At 35.3% G+C, this 25,332-nt stretch overlaps 1 protein-coding gene across 2 annotated transcripts in view; it reads right to left on the reverse strand.

The window, feature by feature from the left end:
- The window catches only part of iqgap1 (IQ motif containing GTPase activating protein 1), a 114,145-nt gene that overhangs the window by 10,746 nt on the left and 78,067 nt on the right, over window positions 1-25,332 (reverse strand). For both annotated transcript variants that reach the window (XR_015494474.1, NM_001308966.1), the window contains 11 exon segments: window positions 19,292-19,382; window positions 18,948-19,115; window positions 16,509-16,651; window positions 13,236-13,406; window positions 13,040-13,123; window positions 11,478-11,549; window positions 11,321-11,390; window positions 9,080-9,444; window positions 8,832-8,995; window positions 4,898-5,122; window positions 714-854 (listed from right to left, as the gene is read on the reverse strand). Coding sequence is in view for 1 of the 2 variants with exons in the window: in NM_001308966.1 (NP_001295895.1) it covers window positions 714-854; window positions 4,898-5,122; window positions 8,832-8,995; window positions 9,080-9,444; window positions 11,321-11,390; window positions 11,478-11,549; window positions 13,040-13,123; window positions 13,236-13,406; window positions 16,509-16,651; window positions 18,948-19,115; window positions 19,292-19,382 (1,694 nt within the window). In the remaining variant the exon portion in view is untranslated.

The raw sequence follows: 25,332 nt of genomic DNA on the forward strand, positions 1-25,332 counted from the left end.
TCATAATGGTTAATTGTGTTATGATGGGTTTTTTGTAAATGATTTATTAGAATGATAATCAACATTGATAATGTGGCTTCTTTAGATTTAATGAGTCATTAAATAAGTCATAAAGAGCAATTAGCTGTACTGTCCAATCGGTGTTGTTTTTATGTACGCTTCCATTTTAACTCATTAGGTTTAATTCAGGCTGCAAGTTCAGTAAAATACAGTAGTATTTTTTTGCACAGCACCACTCTTTAACAGCAGTGGAACGCTGACTTACTTTGTACACCTGCATGAACAAAGAAACGGCTCATGTTAACAGACATGCATTTGAATATTCAAATCTGGGCTTGCTAAAAGTCATTTTCATATATTCAAGAATGACTGATGGTACAGGTACACATGGAATTTGCTAATATTAGGTCACTCTCACACACACAAACATAGCTATCTTTGTGAGGACTTCTCTTTTATACTGCACAAACCGTATATTTCAGTGCCTCACCCTGATCTGACCCCTAAACACAAGCCTCAAAGAAAACAATCTGTATTTGTAGTTTTAAAAGGCTTTTCTGTATGATTAGTAAGCTCATGGAAAAAAATGTGTCCCCACAAGAACAAAATTGACTAGTACTGCTATACTTGTGAGCATAAATAAATAGTCTACATAAATTAAGCACACACAGACAATTTCATTTAGCAGTGGTAGTCTGAATGTCTGAACTCACGGGATTTTATCCAATGAAACAATTATGGCCGAGAGGAATTTGTCTGTGACCGTCCTCATATTCTTGATGGACGCTTCCAAGCGGGTTCGAACCTCCTCGTGGCTCATCGCCTGCTCTGGAGTTACATCATACGGCAATTTACTGCAAAACACAATCACACAGTCATTTCAAAAGCAATAAGTAGCATGTCATCCAGCGTAAACTTTTATTTTGGGACCTGGATTTAATACAATGAGCTTGATTTTTGAGGTGAAAATATTAAAAGGTAAAATGATTCCTGGCAAAGCAAATATCCTAATTTGGGAGACTGAATACAAATGAATGCATTTTTAAACCCGAGTGTCATTAAAGTGTTTCGAATAATTGAAATTTCAGAGGAGATACAGTAATGTCTAATGTTTAATAAAAATTATTACATGTGTCATTTATCTGATAAAACGAACAGCATGAGATGAAGAAAATCACAAATGATAACTTAAAGACAATTTTCTTATTTGAAGTTCAAGATTTAAACAGATTGTTTATTTAAATTTTCCCTATTTTTACAGAAGAAAACAGTTCTGGAATACAGAACAAAACCTCTGGAATTGCAAAATAAATCAAAGTCAATTAACATAATATATGAATACTTAATATGGATTAATCATATCTATTCTATATATCAACAATACATTTAAAAATAGACTGTAATTTGTTTAATTGTTTGTATTATGGCATGATGGTGTGCATTATGTAACATTGCTGTAAATGGTTGGTTAGTTAGCCAAAAAGGTCATCCATTGACCCAGGACAGATGGTAAAATTGTCTCCCTAAAAACAATATGAAAATTCTACAATGAACAAGAATATGAAAAAAAGAGCACTAAAATGCATCCTTACTATCCTGATAAATATAGTATATATTAACAAAAGTATAATACCGATATTATGTAAAACAGACAATATATTATGCAATATTTAAACATACATGAACATTTTCGAATTAATATTAAGACTTTGCTAAGAAAAAACACTTACTTCAATGGGCTATAAACACAGCTAGTATTTTTCAGCCAATGATACACTTTTAGTGATAGCTAAATGTGACTATTTTCACTTTCATAAGGTTCCTTTTACAGCATCAATGTTGTAATGTAATTAAAATACATTCAGTCAAATAGACTTAAGTATTCATTTAGTTGTTTAAGTGTAAAACGAGAGAAAGACTGTGTAACCGCTAGTGCCGTCAGGATCAGCAGTCAAGCACACAAACTCCATTGAAAATACTGGGGTACGATAAACTGTCATATTTCAAAGACATATATTGGAATTTAAAGGGGTGGTCCAGAATGTAATTTTAAGGCTTGGTGGTGTTTATAAGATGCAAAGCAATGTGTGCTCATGTTTCACTAGAAGGAAATCACATAATTTTTTCATCATATATCTCACTTTGATCATATACAGTTACTCTGCACACATAAAAACAACTGATATATTTTTCTAGTTCCTCTGAAAGGCTCGCCCTCACGTGACTCTAATTGGTCATCTGTCATAATGTGCTGCGATTCAAGAATCGGCACCACGTCACGCCCATAGAAGCACACGCTTTTCTGCTGTGTAAACAGTCAGTCAAACTCCTTTAAGAGTGTTTGCCATTGTGTGTACGTGTCTGTGTGTGTGTGTGTGTGTGTGAATGTGTGAACTTTCTGTAGACGTGTGAAACATGTGCGCAGGACTAGGGGTGTAACGATTTATCGTTGTACGATTTATTGCGATGCAAAAATGTCACAATATGCATCGTGGCGTTATGACGATTTGATTACGATATGACATCTGTTTTCTCTTATTAGTTGAGCTGTTTGCAGGATACGTTCCACCTGCTGTCGCACGTGAGTTCAGATTGCAGCAGCAGTAATGTTAGCAGACCAAGATGAGTGGAGCTGAAATAGAGGATGGCCCATCCTCTCAAAATCAGACGTCTGGCAACATTTCGGTTGTACAGTCATTGCTTTAGACTCGTCCGCTTTTTGACACGCATACTGGGTCAAACATCCTAAGTTTTAAAGTCTTCACAGTGATTTACATACTTTGCACAGCGACAGGGATACCTACTAATGGTGTTGAAAGAGTCACATACTGTATTTATAAGGCACAATTTACCCTAAAATATCATTCTGTCTTCATATAATGATGTATTGGCGGCCGCAAAATCACACATGACGTGAGCTGACCGCGAGCTGTTACTACAGAGGGCAGACTTTGATAGACGCGCGCGTATGGCAAGCCGTTTTAGCATTTAAACCTTTGTTCTGACTATCCATAAATATATTTTGAGATCTCTAATTATATTTTGACTAGTCATAATTATAATTCGACTAGTCAGAATGACAATTAGAGATATCTGCAATTACAATTGTACTAGTACGAAATCAGATTGGAGATATCTGCAAATATATTATGACTAGTCATATTCCACCATTGACTTTCATTGAAAAATATTTGCAGATATCTCTAAATGATTTTTGACTAGTCACAATTGTAATTAGAGATATCTCTAAATGAATTTAATTAAATATGAATTAAATACCTGGAATTGTGGATTTTTTTTTGCACACACAAAAAACGCAAGTGACCAAGCAAAGCCTTAAGCTCTTACTGTTAAATTCAATTGAATAGAAAGCTTTTTTTTTTGCACCTTTACTTAAATTGTTCCTTAATTTTGTCTCTGTCATTTCAATAATATTTTAAAGAAGTTTTTAAATTGTTTTATTTTCCAGAGACAGGCCTGTTTAATTTATTTTCTTAAAGAAGGATCAGTTTAACAAGTTGAAACAAAAGAAATACATAAAAAATAGTTTACTTGGTAAAATTTGCATTTCAGTTTAATTTTCAATTTTATTCCATATATCGTGATACATATCGAATCGTAAACATTATATCGTGATACACATCGTATCGTGAGCTGAGTGTATCGTTACACCCCTACGCAGAACTTTCTTTTTCTTTGATGCTCGGATTAAGTAATTTTCTGTAATATATCGTGACAGAAGAATAAAGTACAAGATGTGGGATGCGACCCGTGTGTTGATTTATTTTTCTCCTGCTACACGAGTCAGGTGAGCTCTCCTGTATTTTTTAACTCTACGTGTTACACAACGTCTTTCACATATATCTGGAATATGCAGGTGTAAGTAATATGAATCATCCACATATCTTTTGCGACTTCATTATCTGAGATGTAAAACGCATGGAAAAGCTGCCTATAATGAAACAATGCAAAGTCGCTCACACACATAGAGGGACGCTGCACATGCTGGTGAAGTGTATGTGTGTGTGTGTGTTTACAGCAGTTTGACTGATAAATCTGAATTTGTAGCTAAATTGTTTGCGGTACAAAACAGCATTTCCCGTTGTTTACATCGTTGCTACAGCATACCGTTAACGCTAGACACTGTACATGTCATGATCAATTTTAACAAATAAAAACACTTACAGGTTGTAGTTCACAGCTTCAGCTTTGAGGAGATTTGAACCGAATCCAGCACTGAACTGGGAGAGATTCTGGAGCTGTGTTTTGTCAAATCATGCTTGCTATATATTTTATAATTCTCTGGAACATAATTAATATTGAACTGTAAGCTCTTCTGTCTTTGTGTCGTGTCCTTTGGAAGCCCAAATACAGAAACAGAAGAAGCTCTGTGGAAACAGCAGCGTTTGGACGCAATTTAGCTCTCTCTGCTATATTGTTACAGCGCCTCTGGCCACGGCCCTCAGCTGCGCAGTGTGTGTGCGCGGTAAAAGTACGTTTGTGATCTCACAAGGCCCGGAAGTATTTTTTTGTAGTCCCCCAAATTTGTTCATTGTAGGCTTTGCTAAGCGAACTCTGTAAAAACCAAGGTCTCCCTTTGCATTGAACTGCACTGAGATGTTGTTTATGTTCACACAGCTACATTGCACACCAACTAAAGTTTAAAATATGATATCGTAGTGGACCACCCCTTTAATGCAGTGCTTCTTGTCGATTCTGAGACCCACTTTATATCGTATATCTGTCAGGCAGTGAAGATCACTGATTTTTAAAGAATTCAGACCGTAACATTTTATATTTTATAATGGAAAGACAGTTAACAGGAAGCGCTGAGGCTGGCTGGCTGAAATTAGAAGTCCGTGTGCATATAGCCCATTCAAAAAGGTTGTTAACACACCTGGCCTCTCCTGTTTGACTCTCCATCTGGTTGACCCAGCTCTTGTATATGTCGACTGGGTCGGTTTTAATGTTGAGTGTTTTGTCATCCATGATTTCCTTCACGACTGGAGCCAGGATCTGCCGGAGGGCGTTCTGACCTCGAGCTCCTCTGTTAAAGCTCACCACCATCTTAATGACTGTTGGGTTTCCAGTAACAATCTCCTGGATGTGGTCCACTTTTGATCTGCGTTTACAATAGAAAACATCAATGAGAGATCGCAAAAGAGTACAAACACATAATCAAAGAGTACAGCTATTAAAAAAAAATGAAGAGACCACCTGACAATTCTCAGTTTTTCTGAATTTATAAGATGTGCGTTTTTTTTTCAATATTAAAATGACAGATGGCTACATACAAATATGAAAACAACAAATGTTTTTATTTGTTATCAAAAATAGGGGTATACTAAAAAATAATGCTTTCTTAAGAGTGCATATCCACAAAAGCATTTTATGTGCATCTTCCAAAAATGATCCACTTTGACCAGATCAATGCCATTAGCTATGTTTTCATGCAAAGATGCTAATTAAATTAGCAAATAATGCAGCGTTCCCATCCAATGAGTCAAAGAGAAAAAATAGTCACTTCCTGATTAACTGGTGTCAAATATCATAAGTAAAAATTGAATTTGCTGTGGTAGAAGAAGCTTTGTGAATCTTTTGCTTATTTAATACGTGACTTGCACCTCAGAAGACAAATGCCGACATGCAATAAACACATGGTGGCATTTGAAAGCGAGAGATGCGGAGTACAGACATTATTGATTTTGGTGGTAATTAATATAATAACAATAATACTAAAATGGTTAAGGCATTTTAGAAAGACCAAAACAACATTTCAGATGTTTTACAGTGTGCTCAGCCTGTTGGTTTGTCCATTCACACATATTTTTATCATAATATGATCTATTATAACAAAATCACATGACTATTGGAATGAGCATACTTGAATTTGTTTAGTAAAAGTGTTTTCATCATAGTTTATGCGCATCTTTTCTTATCGAAAAAAAAGTTTGTCTAACTCGGTTATGGGTGACACAGTGGCGCAGTAGGTAGTGCTGTCGCTTCACAGCAAGAAGGTCTCGAGCCTCGGCTGGGTCGGTTAGCGTTTCTGTGTGGAGTTTGCTTGTTCTCCCTGTGTTCGCGTGGGTTTCCTCCGGGTGCTCCGGTTTAGAGGTCTGCACTCCCGCGGCTGTCCCGCGGGCGCCGCAGGACCCGACCAGATTTCTGCGGCGCGGGAATAAATTTCCGAATAAATCGCGGGAGCGGTCGGTAGCGGGTTTAATTTGGGACGGGAGCGGGCTGTCTAGTAATATCACGGATATTGCTATGAGAGAGAGAGAGAGAGAGAGAGAGCGCGAGCGAGCTTTGCCTGTGTGTGTGATTGGTGCTTGTGTGTGTGTTTGTTAGTGCACACGAATGAGAGAGAGAGAGAGAGAGAGAGAGAGAGAGAGAGAGAGAGAGAGAGAGAGAGAGAGAGAGAGAGTGAGAGAGCTTTCGCAGATAGCAAAACACACTCGGGCCAGTTCCGGCTAGATTCTTGCCTGCCAGAGACTTACGACTCATCCCGGCTTCGGCTGCCGGACTCTGGATGCTTGTGGACTCACTGCCCGATTCCGGCCCGAATCAATCGGGCCAGATGCGGCGGCCGTAAGCGAGCCCGAATGTAATGTGCGCTGCAGCCCGGAGCTGGCGCGACTCAGTATTTATATACCTTTATATAAAACCTTTTGGTATTACATTGGTACTTGATACATGGTATTACAAGCCTTTGAGTTGATATAACAGCAAACGCCTGAGTGTCTGCTTGGTGCATGTGTGTGTGTTAGTGCGCGCGCATATGAGAGAGAGAGAGAGATTTGTCAAAGCACCTAAAATGTGAATGTGATTTGTCTGTGTGTGTGTGCTTGGTGCTGTGTGTGTGTGTGTTTATACAGACAGCTTGGCTGTCTGGACTGTATAGCTGGGGGATTTTCGGTCTTGTTCTCCCGCTAGCGGGATCGGGCGCGGCGGGTAGAAAATGGGGCGGGTCGGGCAGCGGGACAATAAATTCTTAATATAAGCGGGAGCGGTCGGGTTCGGGCTAAAACCTGGCGGGTGCGGGCGGGATTCAAAATTTAGTCCCGCGCAGATCTCTACTCCGGTTTCCCCCACAGTCCAAAGACATGCAGTACAGGTGAATTGGGTAGGCTTAATTGTCTGTAGTGTATGAGTGTGAATGGATGTTTCCCAGAGATGGGTTGCAGCTGAAAGGGCATCCGCTGTGTAAAACGTCCTGGATAAGTTAGTGGTTCATTCCGCTGTGGCAACCCTGGTTTAATAAAGGGACTAATCCGAAAAGAAAAGAATGAATAAATGAAGGAACTCAGTTATGCACATAGACTTTTTATGCACATTTTAAAAATGCAGATAAAAATATCTGGATGGAAACAAAGCTAGTATCAGGGTTCAATCACATTTTTACTACTAAAATTCAATGAGTTTTCCAGAATTTTCAAGTCAGTTTTCATGACCTAATGTTTCATGCAATGTCCATGTATATGTGGTAAATAATAAGAAAAAACAATCCATGTTTCAAGTTATTACAGCATTTCATAAAACATGCAAGGATCTATTTAGTTTGAATGAATCTTTTATATTTTTGTAAAATGTTTTTAGATAATGCTCACACAGCACTAATAATGTGACAGCATGTGTTTGGCCATGGAGAGAAAAGTAGTAAAAACTAACCCATTCAGAGTCAAATTTCCATGACTTTTCCAAAACCTTGTGGGTTTTTCAGATTTTCCAAAACTTTTCCAGGCCTGGAAAATGCCTTGTCAAAATTCCATGACTTTTCCAGGTTTTACATCAATGTATGAACCCTGTAATATGTTTTAACCAGGGGAGCACCACTAGACCTGTTAATTAATTTAGTATCTCCACCACTTTTAACTATTATTATTCATATATATTACTGCCTGTCTGTCCTATACAAATTCGCCTTTCATTATTAATTACACTAATAATCTGGTTGGGGATTAATAATTTTAAATAATTTGTAAAACCAGGCCACAAAAAAAAACAAAAAAAACAAAAAAAAAAAAAACAAAAAACAGAGCGATCAACACTTTGTGTAAAACAGACAGACAGTGCCTCAATAGTGTCCGGATGTAGACTTGGATATTCAAGCTGAGACTGCGCATCTCAGAAATGTTAATTTAGACACAATGTACGCTATGGACTTAATGATGTCACTGTGAGAGGTAGGGTTAGGGGTGGGGTTAGGTGTGGCCATTAAAAAGCATTGCATGCAGCTCACATTGCAACTGCACAGAGTCTGCATCCAGACCCCTCTCCAGTGCCTCACCATTCTGCTGGCATTTAAAAAAATTAAATAATAAAAATGGCATTCACTAACAACATCTGGAGGGAGGATAATACCTTATGTGGGAGAATTTCACCTTCACAATCCAAAATAAATTAAGTAATCCAACATCAGTGCTCGACAGCTCCGCCCCTTCCGCTACGTGAACAAAGCAGCGGCTTTGTAAAGCAGCAGCTGTGTAAAGAGTCCAACATTCCATGCTTATTTTTAATGGCTAAATAAGTGAATCATCCGGGTATTTAAAGTGCACTTATTCTGTTTAGAATAATAAAGGAATATTTGAGCGTGAATGCACTGCTTGCATTATTATCTACAAAATGGTGTAGAATGGTGCATGAGTATGACATTCGGGACACACCTATTATTTATTTTAAATTTTGTAGAAATGTCATCAGTAGTCAAAATAAAGAATTTTACTTTTAACAATAAATGTTAAATACAGAGAAACTGAGAATTTTGAAGTGGTTTCTTAACCTTTTTTTCCCCACATATGCCTATGATTAACAGAAAATAATTCAGTTTGTACTTGATTTCCTCTTGCAGAGCTGTTTTGAAGAGATTTAGCAGGAGATACTCCTCGCGCTGATTGGAAGCGTAGTTATACAGTGTGAAAATCACAGAGTCCATGAACTTGGTTGACTTGTTCTGTGGCATCTGAAAGATCAGCTTGGCCAGATAGGTTGGATTTGTCTGAGGAAAACAAAGGGAAAAACGAACCCATCAGCAGTGATTTCGGTTTTAAACATATGTTGGGCTAGCATTGACTAGGTTTACCTGCAACAGGTAAAAGAGGAACTGATACGCCTCCAGCTTCTCTCTCTTCTCCTTACTCAGAGCCTTCAGGCCTCCTTTCTGCTTGTTCATCATCATGAGGTTTGACAGCTCCCCCTTGTTCTTCCTGGTGAGCTTCTTGCTGTGAGAGACCACCTCCTGCAACGTGATCTTGTTCTTCACCAGCAGGCCGATCTTGATGTCCATCAGATTGAGGTCGTTCTCCAGCTGTTGGTTGGAGCGGATGTTGGTGATCACTTCTTCTCTGAGCCGCATCAGTTCCAGCTCTTCCTGGAAATCCTGGTCGCTGTGGTCCAACAGGTGGACAAACTTACGGACGACTCCCATTGGAGGATCATCCGCGTTGACTGGTGAAAACAGAGTTTAGAGGTTTGAGGCGAATTTTTGTAGTGTTTAAGTGTACTACAATACTAGATGGAGAAAGTAAGGTGCAGCTCTGAGATGAGATGTTTCTTTTTGGTGTCTGAATCGAATTCGATTTCTAAAAGCATATTAAAGGGATAGTTCATCCCAAAAAAAATAATATTCTGCCATCATTTACTCACTGTTCACTTGTTTAAAACATATTTGAGTTTCATTTTGTCTGTTGAACACAAGAAAGGTAATTTGAAAAATGCTAGTAGCCGGCACTAGGGGGGCCGTTGGCCGCTATGGGCCCTATGTATTTCTTGGCTGTCGCGGATAATAGTAAAGAGGGGAAGGTGGGTGTTGGGTTGTCGTGGATTCCCCCCCAGTATCTCCCCTGGCTGGCACCCATTGACATCCATAGTATTTTATTTTACAAAAGACGATGGGTGCATATCTATAGTTGAAGTCAGAATTATTAGCCCCCCTGAATTATTAGACCGCTTGTTTATTTTTTTCCCCCGATTTCTGTTTAACAGAAAGAAGATTTTTTTTCAACACAGTTCTAACCATAATAGTTTTAATAACTCATCTCTAATAACTGATTTATTTTATCTTTGCCATGATGACAGTAAATGATATTTGACTCGATATTTTTCAAGACAATTCTAAACAGCTTAAAGTGACATTTAAAAGCTTAACTGGGTTTTTAATTTAACTAGGCATGTTAGGGTAATTAGGCAAGTTATTGTATAATGACGGTTTGTTCTGTAGACTATCAAAAAAAGAAATAGCTTAAAGGGGCTAAAAATTGTCCCTAAAATGGGGTTAAAAAAATTTAAAACTGCTTTTATTCTAGCTGATACATATATACACTATATACACACAAAAAGAAAACAAAACACTTATTTCTGACATGTACTTACCAAAAAAATTAAAAGACAAAAATGATCATGCTATATTTATTACATTTTAAATTATTTAAAACTTCTTGCAGACAAATGGGTAAAACCTAGTGGTTTGAAGGACAGTGGGAAAGTATAAAAATGTAAAAGGACAATTAATCAGTATTTTCTGACTGCACTGTCACCCTAAATAAAGTCATAATGGCATCAAATTTGTTTTGTTCCAAATACACCTGATAAGGTTTATATATGAAAGTAATAATCTTAATAGTAATAATATAATTAAAATAAAATTAACTAATAAAGTAAAAAAATATATTTTAATATAAGGAGGAAAAATATATAAAGCTGTATTTTTTTTTCTATTTTTTCGATGCATGAACTCTTCTCCCATCTTTTTTTGTTTTCTTTTTCTTTGAAAACAGGAAAAAAATATTAATGACCTCATTTGGAACCCTAATAGTTGTCCAATCAAACATCATCTAGCATCTTCCTTCCCTTAAATACAATGTAAAATATTCTTTCATCCTTTATTCTCCATCCAGTTGTTCCAAATCAGAATGACTTTGAAGTATAAGCTTTGAAGAATATTTGTAACCAATCAGCTGATTCCTATTGATTGACGAGAGAAAAAAAGATATCACATTCTTTTTTTTTTTTTTTAAAGTCATCAAAGAGGTCTGGAATGACATGAGGGTGAGTGAAAGATGCCAGCATACTTCAATTTGGGATAAAACACCACTGATAAATCAAGATTTTTCCTTCTTTCTTTTTTGATGTGTTATTAAAATAAAATACATTAAAATGGTCACCACAGAAAGAAACTGTAAGTCATTTTAAAGTTTTATCAGTTTCATTTTAACAGTATTTAAAAACAAACATATATGCCTTCAAAAAAAAAAAAAAAAAAAACGTAATCTGTATAGTATACTGCAGGTTTATAAACGAGATGATGAGATAACTAAGTGCTTACTAAGTGTTTTGTAGTCATCCCTCGCTTTGTTAGCTCGAATGAACGCTTGAATTTTCACCACGTCATTGATCTGAAATGAGAAAATTGGAGAGGGCATTAAAGATGATTATATTATCTGAAAGAAAAACCCATTCGCTTGGTTTGACAAACTACTCACATGGTCTTTGAAATACTGCAGACGATCTTTATATTTTTTACGAGCTTGATGCATCCTGACCATTGACTGAATCTGCAGGAATAAAAAAGAAAGATGTTTAGCTAAATTTACCTTATTAAAATTGATCAGGGGCGACACCATGGCTCAGTGGTTAGCACAGTCGTTTCACAGCAAGAAGGTCGTTGGTTCGAGCCATGGCTGGGTCAGTTGGCTCTCACCATGTTGGTGTGGGTTTCTCTGGGTGTTCCGGATTTCCCCACAGTCCAAACACATGCGCTATAGGTGAATTAGTTAAGCTAAATTGTCCATAGTGTATAAGTGTGTGTGAAGGAGTGTGTATGGACGTTTCCCAGTACTGGGTTGCAGCTGGAAGGGCATCCGCTGCATAAAACATAAGGTGGATAATTTGGGGATTCATTCTGCTGTGGCAACTCCTGATTAATAAAGAGACTAAGCTGAAAAGAAAATGAATGAATGAAAATGATCAGAGGGCGACACGGTGGCTCAGTGACATTTGACATTGTTGACATTTCTGTGTGGAGTTTGCATGTTCTCCCCGTGTTGGTGTGGGTTTCTTTCAGGTGCTCCTGTTTCCCCCATAAGTCCAAAGACATGTGCTATAGGTGAATTCAATAAGCTAAATTGGTAGATAGTGTATCAGTGTGTCTGAGTGTGTATGGATGTTTCCCAGTAATGGGTTGCAGCTGGTAGGGCATCCGCTGTGCAAAACATAAGCTGGATAAGTTGACGGTCCATTTTGCTGTGGCGACCCGATTGAATAAAGCAACTAAGCCGAAGTAAAATGAATGAATGAAAATTGATCAGGACTGAAGTGTATAAACATACTAAATTTGTGTTGACCACATATTATCTTCTTGCAAAGAAAGTCAAATGCTGTCATTTTAAACTACAAAAAAACACATCAGGGCTGCACAATATATCGTTTCAGCATCGATATCGCACTGCACTGCAGTATCTGCAATGCTGAGTTGGGATTCCAATTGTAATTGAACCATTTGTGCATAAGAAATGATCAAATGTGCAGCTTCAACAAAGATTAAATGTATCTGATTATACAATGAAGACATTAGTCAACATTTGAAGTTGATCAAATATGTTTATCAAAATAAGAATGGGTGTTGTTGAACAGTTTTAGGACAACTTTGATTTTTGATCCACACTGTATACTATATAGTGTTATTTTCACATTTGATTATTTTTTTTTTGCTGTACATCAATACTATTAGACTCTTTATAAAACAATAAAGCACTGTCATTTAGTTTATTCTGTTATGTATTTCATTTGTACACAATGTGTGTTCTAATGTATTATTTATGCTTGTAATTTCTTTTATTTTTTGCATATATAAACCCAATAAATGTAAAATTAGGAATTCTTCCCGAATAGAGTTACTTAAATCAACTCAAGAAATTAGATTCAAATCACAATATAAAAAACACAGAAATACAAAATATCACAACGTCGGCTTTTGGCAATATTGTGCAGCTCTAAAACACATCCATTTAATTCCATCACTCTCTACTGCTGATCATCATCTCACCTTGACGGCTTCATCAGAATGATCATTCAGGAACTGCTTCCTGTCATTGTACTTCTTCCTCTCCTGAAAGCCTCTCCAGTGGGCCTAAAAAAAACAAGCGAACAAGCAAAAGAACCAGACGGTCAAAGCCGACTTTACACAGAACCATGTTATATTCGATAGATCAATATTGTTAGGACTATAGCACACTAGTGACCTGTATCCGTGTAGCAGATGGCTCTTGAGACTTCAAGAACTCAAGACGCTCTTTCATTCCCCGTCGCACCAGAAAGCCACGGCAGCGGGCCTGAAGCTTGCCGATCAGACTCTCATTGGCCAACCAGAGCTGCTCTCGGTTATATGCTTGCGTCACTCCTGACACAACAGACTTAAAACACACAGACAGCATGCCAATCAGGAAGAGAGGAAAAATAGTGATGACTCAGCCAGCATACTGTGTTTTCTCCAATCAAATGTCCTCTAGCATCTCACATTCCCTGTAGTTGCTCAGAAAACTACAAGATTCTGTCATCATTCACTCTTCCTCCTATTTCTTTCTAGCAAGAAAGAATGTAAATGATAGGCTTTCAAGTATTTGGTAACTAGACATATGCCGATATTAAATAAATCGTGATAATCAATATGCAAAATACAGAAGAATATAAAAGTGAAGAGAATAATTGAAATAATTGTGTATTATTATAATTATTAAACTTTAGAGGGCCTTTTAGGAATGTTCAGATTGTTTTATTGGCAGTGATTGTTTATCCTCTACATAGCCTATGTCAATGTAATGACAACTACAAACACATTTATTAATATTAAGTGATGTTATTTTTGTAGTTAATGCCTAATAATGAATTAAAATCACAAGTCATAATCATTTTATTAAATGAGGTTAATAATTAATAAAATGCAGTTGTATTTTTTAAATTAACTTTAAAATATAACTATAATACAGCTATTTTTCACAGCTTATTTTAATGGATTAACTAACATTTACTAATGACACTTTATTGTTATCCTTTTGCAAGTTAATATGTTTACAAGATTGATTTACTTTGAACAAGTACAGTGGGGAAAGTAAGTAAGTATTGAACACGTCACTATTTTTTTCCTCATATTCCATATTCGGCTCATTCTTCAGTAGCCTAGAGTTATATGTATTTTATAAACAGAAAGTTTATAAGGGTAAGCGATTAATCGATCGTTAATTTAAATGATCATCGATCATGGGATTTTGTAGAAACTAACATCCCTACTGTAAGCCAATCAGCATTTCGAATGCACGCACGACGACCAATCAGAATTAGATTCTTTGTCATTCCATCGGACTGCTCTGTTGACAGCGGGAAAGACCAGGGGTCCATTCTTCGTACGTGGATTACTCAGTTAGCTGGATTTGGATATTGACGATTTGACATGATCCAGGATCGTTTCGTTCTTCAAAGCTGATCTGAGAGTTGTTGTCATAGCAACAGTTCTGCTAGGTCAAACCTGATCGGGAGCAGGTTCAATTCATATAAACAGGATTAGATCGGCTCAGTTCAAGCAAAGATAATACAGAAAGTATGTTCTGAATTCTGATATTTTCTTACAGTAGTAGTTATATACACTTGGGAAAATGGTACATATTTTTTAACTAAGTATATATAAAGTTATAGTCATTAATAAAATAAATTAAGTTATACATTTTAATAAAACGTATGCCATCTGAACCCTCGAAATAAAAGTAGGCTACAAAGATTGCCACCTGGTGGTGCAAAGAGAAAACTTATTGATATGAACTTTTTAGATCGCTTTAGTACAAATTGTGTATAATAGAAATGCACAATATGTGACTTTTTTAAAGCAATAATACATTTCAGCAGTCATAATAATGTTTTGATAGTTAATATGCCGGTGATTTGATGCTTCACAAAAGTTGCAGACGCCTTAACCAATATGAAAACACTTTTGTAAACAACCAGTTATTCTTTACACCGATTAAAAAATGGCTACTATAATAAAGAAAATATTTTCTAAATGTGGAACTAAATACATTGATTTGCATTGAAATACATGATGAATACTCTTGACACATGAAAGTGTAAAGCCTGCAGCTCACAACAAATGTGGAAGGTTATTGCGTGTCATATTTAACAAGCCGTTTACTGCTAATTTGACGTAATTTTGCTCACATGGATAATTGAATATTAATCAGATGATGTCATTACGCTGCTGTGCCGTCAGCCAATCGTTGCATTGCTGATCATGATTTCAAGATCGATAGATCTGTCCTTTACAACACACGCAGCGATCTCAGATCAGTTTATCCAGACATTCTAATCTGATCCGCGAACTCGTTTGAAGAACCAAATTAGTGAGAGATCAGTTATCAAGATTAAAAGATTCGGGATCTGCCAAATCATCTTAGATCATTTAAGCGAGGTACGAAGAACGGACCCCAGAAAGAAAATCAGAGTCGGACTAAATAATGCTGCACCACACAAAATAGAGAAGAAACATAAAACTGAAAAGATGTGTTTAAATGTGATGATTTAGAAGCTGTTTTTGACATTGAGATGAAATGTTCAATTTTACATTGTTAAAAAAAAAAAGGCAATATATTGAATCTAAAATATTTTTCATGTTTTTTAAACATTGTCTCATTGTCTGTTTTATTTTAAAGTCTTTAAATTTGACATTAAGCTTCGAAGAGCAAATGCTTAATTTAATTCATGGGTGCATATAATTCAATAAATATAATTTAATAGTTCATTTAAAGGATATAAATCAATAAAGATTATCATATTAATTACATAAAATTAACATCTGCACTGGACAAAATATTTAGCACAGCCTAGTGTGCTTAAGCTGAAAAATATATATATTTAATCTAAAACAATAAACAAATGTTACAGAAATTAAAAATGCAACTTTCTCAAACATCGACATATTGTTACAACACCATTTTAATTTTTTAATTAAATTAATAAGCAGACTGATTGTATTTCTTGAAAAGTATTGCTTCAATTAATGATCTGCCAGATAGAACCTTATTATTCCAAGCGGAAAATGACTTTAAGAGAATTATCTTTAGGGCCTCTGTCATGTTCATGTATGAAAAAGAACTGTTACACACACATTGTTTGCTATTTGGACAGCAAAAACTTCAGCTCAAAATCATTTAGAACACAGATATAACCTTATAATTCCAAGGAGACAATGTTTAGGTGTTTACAAGTTTTACAGATTTTACAGATACATATGATGATAATCTGCATATGCAAGTGAGAATTTACACCTGTGTCTCTAAACTAAAGCTTAAGTTACTGCTATACTCAACTCAAGCTGTTAAATATAAAATAAAACTGTAAATGTATTGAAATCAAACATGTAGTGCTACTAAATAAGTAGCTGGAATTACCTTTTGTATAATTTGATGCTGCACCAGTGTTCTCATAGTCTGTAGCCTTGTATATAAAAAGTTGATCTAGTGAAGATTTACCTGTATTTCCTCCTTGTTGAGCTGTGAGTTGTTTGGAGTAAACTCTGCAGGCTTATCCCAGGTGCCTTGTCCAGTTTTTAGGTTGTAGTAGTAGTTGTGTCCTCCTTTCACCCAATGTTCCATCCATTCACTGCCATTATCTCCTACCAGAAAGCTCTATTACTTTAAGTCACATTGCCAACGTTTGTAAAATGTTGTGATTAGGGGTGTGCAGTGTGACCAAAATTATATTTTACAGAACAAGTAATTTTATTTCACGGTTATTTAAAGTACCCCTATTATGGACTATAAAAAGTTCATATTTTGTTTTTTGGAGTGACAAACAAGAGGCTGATACGCATGCAGCTTTTACTGTCTTATAATGTGCATTTATTTTTTATCTAATCATCCCAATGACTCCAAAATGATTTGTTTAGCAATACATTTTTCCACATACCCTCCTTTAAGTGATGCTAATTTGCGGCAATTGGTCAGATGACCCAGTCTCTTGAGAATGGTCTGCTCATAATGGTTTATAAATGTGAAGCAGTACATTTGTTAGTCCACTGCAGGAACTTACTGATAAAGTTTGTACACCAATATATTCTCTATGCTCTATTCTGCATCATAACTCCAAGCAATAACAATGACATTCATTCAATATAAATAGTCATAATGCAGTCTGATCCCCCGCAATCCACTACAGTGTTTGAGTGAGAGCAGTTCAAGTTTTCCCGGGTCTCTGTGAGCAACAAGTAAGCGGGGAATCTTTTGTTCAGCTGTCACAGCGAAACAGCAATAGATCCATCTAACGCAGGGCTTCTACAGGTTTCATCATGTCAAATTTAAGACCTTTTTAATACCATTATGAATGAAATTTCAGATTTACACAATGCTAAACGCTAAAAATTTTTTTCTAATGGCCCAGTTAAAACATTAAAAACAAATGTTATTTTAAGGATGAATATTAAGCCATATTGGTAAACAGAGTTAATAAATAAACTTTTGTTAAAACTTTGGAGATTGGATCGGTGTTGGCCCGATAGCTTGGGTAGCTTTACATGGACATAGAAAAATTAAGACCTACAACACAACATTTCAGTAAATATAAGACTTTATGGCCTAAAATTTTGTTTTTGAAATTTAAGACATTTTAAGACGTTTTAAGACCCCGCAGACAGCCTGTAATTTCATTAAACAACATTTAAGGATACATATTGATGACAATAACTTTCTAAACATTGCTCGTTTTGATTAAGAACACAGATGAACGTATTGATTCACTTAGATTTGTTACACACTTTATGAAAAGTAATTTTCCAAAATTCATAATAGGGGCACTTTAAACATGTAGTTGTTCTAGAAAAATCAACAAATGATTTTTGTAATACATAATTATAAATACTTTAGAAAATTAAAGAAGTTATTTTATAAATGTAGTTCATTTTATTCCTTTAGCTTTGAACCTAGACCAATATAATGCATTAAACTTGGATTAACCCAACCATAACAATAAATTCCTCTGCATGTCACATTTTACACTTTCATGGACAAATCTGTATGTACTATACTATATGTACAATATATTTTATAAATGTTTCTCAATTAACACCTTTGCAAAGGTCTAAAATAACTATAATTTAAATAACTACATTTATTTTATAACTAAAGATATATTGAAATTAAAACCTTAAATATGAAAATGTATGTACGGTTGAAGTCAGAATTACTATCCCCCCTTTGTCTTTTTCTTTTTTAAATATTTCCCAAATTATGTTTAACAGAGCAAAGAAATGTTCACAGTATGTCTGATAATGTTTTTTCTTCTGGAGAAAGTCTTATTTGTTTTAATTCGGCTAGAATAAAAGGCAGTATTTAATTTTGTAAACACTATTTTAAGGTCAAAATTATTAGCCCCTTTAAGCTATATATTTTTGATAGTCTAAAGAACAAACCATCATTATACAATAACTTGCCTAATTACCCTAACCTGCCTAGTAAACCTAATTAACCTAGTTAAACCTTTAAATATCACTTTTAGCTGTATAGAAGTGTCTTGAAAAATATCTAGTCAAATATTATTTACTGTCATCATGGCAAAGATAAAATAAATCAGTTATTAGAAATGAGTTATTAAAACTATTATGTTTGGAAATGTGTTGAAAAAATCTGCTCTCCGTTAAACAGAAATTGGGGAAAAAATTAAACGGGGGCTAATAATTCAGGGAGGCTAATAACTCTGACTTCAACTGTATGTAAACAGAAAATAGTTTTAAACAAACTCATAGTATAGTATTACTATTACATGATAACAATATATAGTCACCAAGAGCTTGTGATAAGGATATTTATCTTCATCTTTTGAGAAAATTAGCACAAATGTCAGTTATTTTAACATAAAATATGGCAATACTTGTTTAGTACCAAATATTAAAGAATCAACAGAAGAGCCCATCTCACCTTCCTTTCTCTTGTCGTCTTTAATCCGCAGCAGGTCATCCTGGTAGGTTTGAGCACATTCAGATGTGACTCCATACATGCCAGCAGCAGGGGATCGCAAGGCCGCCAGTGTCTGAGAAGAGTCCTTATTATCCACAGCCTCATTAATGGCCTGGATCGCCTGAGAGACTGAAGGCAGACAAAGATCATTCTTTAGAAAAAACTGACATAATTTAAAGAAAAGAATCATCTGTTATATATTAAAATATGTTATATCTTAATATATGTTATAGATATTTATTAAGACAAAGAGATAAAGAGATAAACAGAGAGGCTAAATGAATAAAGATTTTAATAAGCATTACACTGCAGAGCTTCCTCTGAGTCCTTGTTGGCTCTCAGGATTGCATCCTGAATCTCATCTAGCCAAAGCACCGCAGATGGATCTCCAGATTCCTGGAAAAAAGAAAAGAAAGAAAAAAAAAAACTATTATAAAAGGAAAAAAAAACACTCCAAAGAATTATGATTCTGATCAAACCATCCATCATTCGTTGTGGTTTATATTTTTGAGTTTTCCAATAATTCCGGTCTTTTCAAAATTGCTGTTATAATATTAATTAAAAATCTATAATCAGAATGGTTTAGAGTTTAGACCTTTTGACACATTTAAACACTATCACCTAATAGTTTTATATATATATATATATATATATATATATATATATATATAAATGGCTATTTGATGCTATTATATGTGATTCATTTCAGATTTCCACAGTCCTAGTCAATAAATAATATTTCAGAAAAGCCAGCACACATTGCATAAAAAAAAAAATTCAAGCATCTTCTGTACATCATAGAACAAAATAAAACTGCAGGAAAAGGGCAATAAATTCATTATAAGGTAATAATACTGTCACTACAATTACATTAAAAAAACAGTTTTTACTGTCAACAGATGCAGCATGACATGAAAGAAAAACACACCAATATCATTTAGAGACAACAAAAGCTGGAAAAATGAGTGGAGACTGAAAGAGAATAGGTGTTTAATTATTCAATAATATAGCAGCCAATATTGTATAAACAACTACACATTACCCTTCAGGAAAATAAACGGCACAACTTCCTTGCAGAACTGCAGCAGAGGACTAAAAAAATTGTAAAGTTGACTGATTCCAGAGCTGATAATATTGGTTGGGTGCAAAAATCTACAGTATAATATTTTCCATTGCATTACCACATATGCATTTTGGATAAGGACAGCTGACAAATAGGCTGCAAAAATGCTTTTTTTAAATATAAATGATTATTTTTTCAAATAATAAAATCATTTATATAGTTTCATGTTTAGGAAAATACAAGGGGTCAGCAACTTTAGCTCTCAGTTTATTTTTTTTTACATTACATTATTTAATTGTACCTTAAATATGTCCTAGAAATCAATAAAACAACTATTAATTATACATATTTTTTTAAAAACAGCATGAGATCATTGTTGGACATTACTTTTTTATATAGAGATTTTTATTTTACATCAAAATTTGAGTACAAATTTTGATGTCCATGTCTTGTTGAAAATTTTCAATAAATGTGATCGTCACACCAAAATAACAATTTTATAGTGGTTTCGAAATAAGGTCTGTCAATCATCAAAAGCCAGTCCAAATAATAAATAAATGGATAAATCGAATGCAAATTTTTTTTTCAACAATCAACCAATGATGGCATAAAGACCACCTTCTGATGGTTGACAGACACCCTCTCATTAGCATGTTGATCTGAGGAAAGATAAATATGCAACTTCATTCAAGAATGAATAAATGTAAGGAGGGATACTCAATTTTAAGTTTAGCATTTTCTTATTCCCCCAAAGTTCATGTAATTAATTTAATTGTTTACCTGCCCGCAATATTAACTATTTATATATTTATTTATGCAGGATTTTGTGGATTTTTATATACATTCTTTATTTATTTGAATATTTATTTATTATTTTATTTATACAAGAATTTATGGATTTATTTACTTGTTTATTTATATTTTTTTATTTGTGTATTTATTTATCGTTTTTGCAGGTTTCATCCTTTTTACAACACACGACAATGTTTTCAGGGACAAAATGTATCAAGTGCCTATGTTTTAAGAATTATATGGATGAAAAACAATACTAATTTTACTAATATGGCCACTTGCAAAATTAGGCCTGATGTATTTATGAATGATTTTACCATTTCCTTTTTAATTGTTCAGAGTTGTCCTTTACTGAACTGGACTTAAGTTACACCATAGGATAGCTTTGAGATTTGCCTCAAAAGTAAAAAATAAATAAAAATAAAAAAGCCCTAACACAGCCGTTTTATGACATGGAAAACAACTAAATAGTACAGCATTTACTGCATTTGAAATGATGACAACACTAATTACATTCTTTTTAAAAATGTTAAAATGCAACGTCACGTCAAAAACCCAAAAAACACATGTAAAAATGAAAAAAATCATTACTACAACCACCACCAAGTGGCGCAGTTGCCCACTCATGTTAGAGCTGACCGCATGCTTAGCACAGTTTCCGGAGCACATTTTGCAGCTCTCTGACTGGCTGACTGCAGAAGCTCCTCCATGCAGTCTCTGCCCGCCTTTTCTTGCAAACATACAACACCAAACCTGAGGGTGTGGCGATTTGTGCAACAGAGGAAAACGTTGCTCCATCAGGCTGGATAAGGCTCTGCTTCACCGAGTTACCTCTCTATGGCTGTATAAATCTAATGCCTGCTGGATTAGAGAGAGCAAACAGGACTTAATGTGTCTCAGTGGGGTGGAGTGGAAATGATCAGGATCTAAATATCTGAATAAAATCTGCCAACTGTGACTGAGGAAGTGAAAAAGGGTGTGGTGTAATGTCCAAGATTACATTACTGTCTCTTCTGGGCCTGTTTACAACACACGGTGATAAAGAGGAACTTATTATACTGCATCTATACTTTGGTAAAGATCACCCTGAAATGCTTGTGTATGCACAGGATGTTACACAAAAAGTAATGTATTGCTTTTTTTTTTTAAAAAAGAATTGTTCATTTGGTTCAGAAAACGGGTGTACTGAATAAACACTGCTGTTTTGAATAAACACAGCACTCAACTACTTATTTAAAATGAGCTAAAACAACACCAAACTAACAAGTTAATTTAATTTTTTAAGTAGGCCTGACACAAATCGATTGTGTAGAACCCAACATTCTGCTCTTTCGGTTGATACCTGAATAAAATTTGACCAGACATTTCCTATATGCATTGTGTATGTGGGTAGGGCAAGACCCTCCCTCTTCTTAAAGGGATAGTTCACCCAAAAATGAAAACTGTCATCATTTACTCTCCCTTCACAGATCTATGTAAGCTTCTTTTTTCTGTTGAACATAAATATATTTTGAAGAAAGCTGGAAATCTGACCCCACTGACATCCGTATTTGTTTTCCCAATGGTTACAGGTTTCTTGCACTCTTTAAAACGTCTTCTTTTGTGTTCAACTAAGTAGAAGAATCTCCCAAGTGTTAAATAGTGAGAATGTGTAAATTTTTGGGTGAACTATTCCTTTAAGAGCAATGAACCCACTCGTTTAGCCATCTTTAAAAGGATGGTCCACTACGATATGATATTTTAAACTTTAGCTGATGTGTAATGTAGCTGTGTGAACATAAACAACATCTCTGAATGTAATACGCTCAAAGTTCAATGCAAAGGGAGACATTGGCTTTTAAAAAGTTAGCTTAGCAAAGCCTACAACGAACGAATTTGGGGACTACAAAAAAATACATCCGCGTTAGTGAGATCACAAACGCTTCAGGTTACGTGCATTCACTATGCACATACACCCCACGCATCGAAGCGGTCAAAAGCACTGTAATGTTATAGCAGATAAAGCTAAAATGGAGTCCAAATGTTGCTATTTCCACAAAGATTCTTCTGTTTCTGTATTTTGGCTTCCAAAGGACACGACACAAAGAGAGAAGTGCTTACAGTTTGATTTGAATTATGTTCCAGAGAATTCTAAAAACGATATAGCTCTAGCATTTGACAAAGGACAGCTTGCAGAATCTCTCTCAGTTCAGTGCTGAATTCGGTTAAAACTCCTCCAACCGATGAAACTGTGGATTGTGAGGCACAACCAGTAAGTGTATTTATTTGGTAAAAATGATCAACTACATGCACAGTTTGTGGCACTAACGATATGTCGGCAAGGATGCAAACAAAACTAAATGCTGTTTAACACCCTCAACAACTTAGCTACAAATTCATATTTATCAGTCAAACCGCTGTAAACGGCCACAATCTTCATCAGCGCTGCAGTGTCTCTCTCTCTGCTTTACATGTGTTCTACATCTCAAATAACAAATTTGCAAAAGATATGTGAACGTTTCGTATTATATACACATGCTCTAATTATTTTAGAGAGCCAGCGTGAGGATCAGCGGTGTCCTCTGTGTCATTTTCTGTCTATATCAGTCTCAAACTGATACGGCTAGCAGCTTCTCTCACAGTATTTACACAGCAGACGCAAAGTGTGCATTAGTAGAGGCGTGATTCTTTTCCTGGTGACATAGGGCAGATCCGCTAATCACAGCCCATTATGTTAGCTGACCAATCAGAGCCTTTTGAGGATGGGCTTTCGGAGGAACCAGGAGATATGACAGTGGCTTTCATGTTAGCCGAGAAGCTATTTATAATCAAAGTAAGATATATAAAAATTAGCATGATTTTCTACAAATCAAGCATGAGCACACTTTGCTTTGCATCTTATAAACACAACCAAACCTAAAAATATACTCTAGATCACCCCTTTAATATAGTGCACATCTGTTAAGCTTTCAAATATCAGTCAGTCAAAATCCATTCCAACCATTATTAAAGTCAGTAAAAGAGAAACGCTTTCAATTACTACAGTCTGTCTGGACATACATCATTTGAATTCATTTATAACTTCACAAGAAGCTAAAGAATAAATCATCAAACTTCCTTCCTAACCACTTCCTGTGTCAGTTGAGCGGATCTGTTTTTTTTTTTTGTTTTTTTTATCTGTGCTTCACTTCTCCAGGCTCACACTAGCTTGGGTCACTACAAAATATGATGATGTCAACACAAAACACTCTGTGCCACACCAGCAAACATGACCAGAATTTTGCCCTTTTAAGGCAGAGAAAAAGCCATCAGGCTTGTTATTTCCGATGCTGGTGCAAATCACGGCAAAAGGAAACACTTTGTTTTTCCAGTCATGTTTTTTTGGGTTCAGCATGGATTTTGGCAGCTGTTCAGAGTCCGGTAGAACAATTTAACAAATTATATCTACACAACTCTCCATTACTAGAGTGGTTATTCAGAAACAGGGTAAAATCCACCATTTAAATGGTCTTCAAATTGGTAAACTTTGAGAGTATTCTGGGTACTTTCTTCAAAGAGGTCTTTATAATAAAGGCAATTCTTGGCTGCAGAACCACAGTGGCACACAGCTGTGGTAAACCATGGCCTCATGCCTGCCCAGTCACCTGCATCCTTGAGGTTTCCGTTTCACATCCACAGGAAACACGTGTGGTATGGCCTAATACACTGAATAAACACACAACTGAAACATGCTAAACATGAACATGCGTCATTTCTTTGTTGAGTCTCGGATTAGAACCCAGAGATCAAACTCATCAGATCTGGGCAGATTACATAAACTTCAGCATGATCTCCAGCAAACCCAATGAAAGAAATGTAACACGCCAAACTGGATAGTTATTTGTTACATAGTTTGTTGTTATCTGTTGCCCCTTTCACACACTAGAAAACAATCCTTTGATCAACAGGATGTGTATGTGATGATTGATGGCATTTGTATGTTTACTTTTGGTTATAAATTGCATTATGGGACCTTGATCTCTACTCTGTTGACTTTTGGTGTTGTAAATTCAACAAATTGACTTTTTTATTGCCATTTTAGTCAATTGAAGCAATATATTGAATAAGAATTAATAGAGAGAGAGAATTAAGTTTGTGAAACAACAGAAAAAGTACTAGCAGTTTATTACAAGTTTTTTTACCACCCAAAACCAGACAACATATCATTTCAGACAATTAAAAATCTCAAAATAAAAAAACTTTCAACATTAAAAGTTGTTGGAAGAAAGATAAAGGCATAAAATCAAAAGTAAATAAATAAATGAAAAAAAAAAATCTTTATGCTGCTTCCCAATTTTATGATATCCATTCAAAATAGTATTCGAAATAGTGTGTCCCAATTCATAGTAGCCTATGTTGAGTATGCCAAAGGTTCCCAGATTCTCTGCTATTTTTTTTTTTTTTTCTAAATACTTTTTATGGGGTTTTCACCTTAAATTGAGATCGGACAGTGAAAGTTACAGACAGGAAAGT

This window comes from Danio rerio, chromosome 7 (assembly GCF_052040795.2).
Source record: "Danio rerio strain M-AB ecotype USA chromosome 7, GRCz13ab, whole genome shotgun sequence".
Taxonomy (NCBI): Eukaryota; Metazoa; Chordata; class Actinopteri; order Cypriniformes; family Danionidae; genus Danio; species Danio rerio.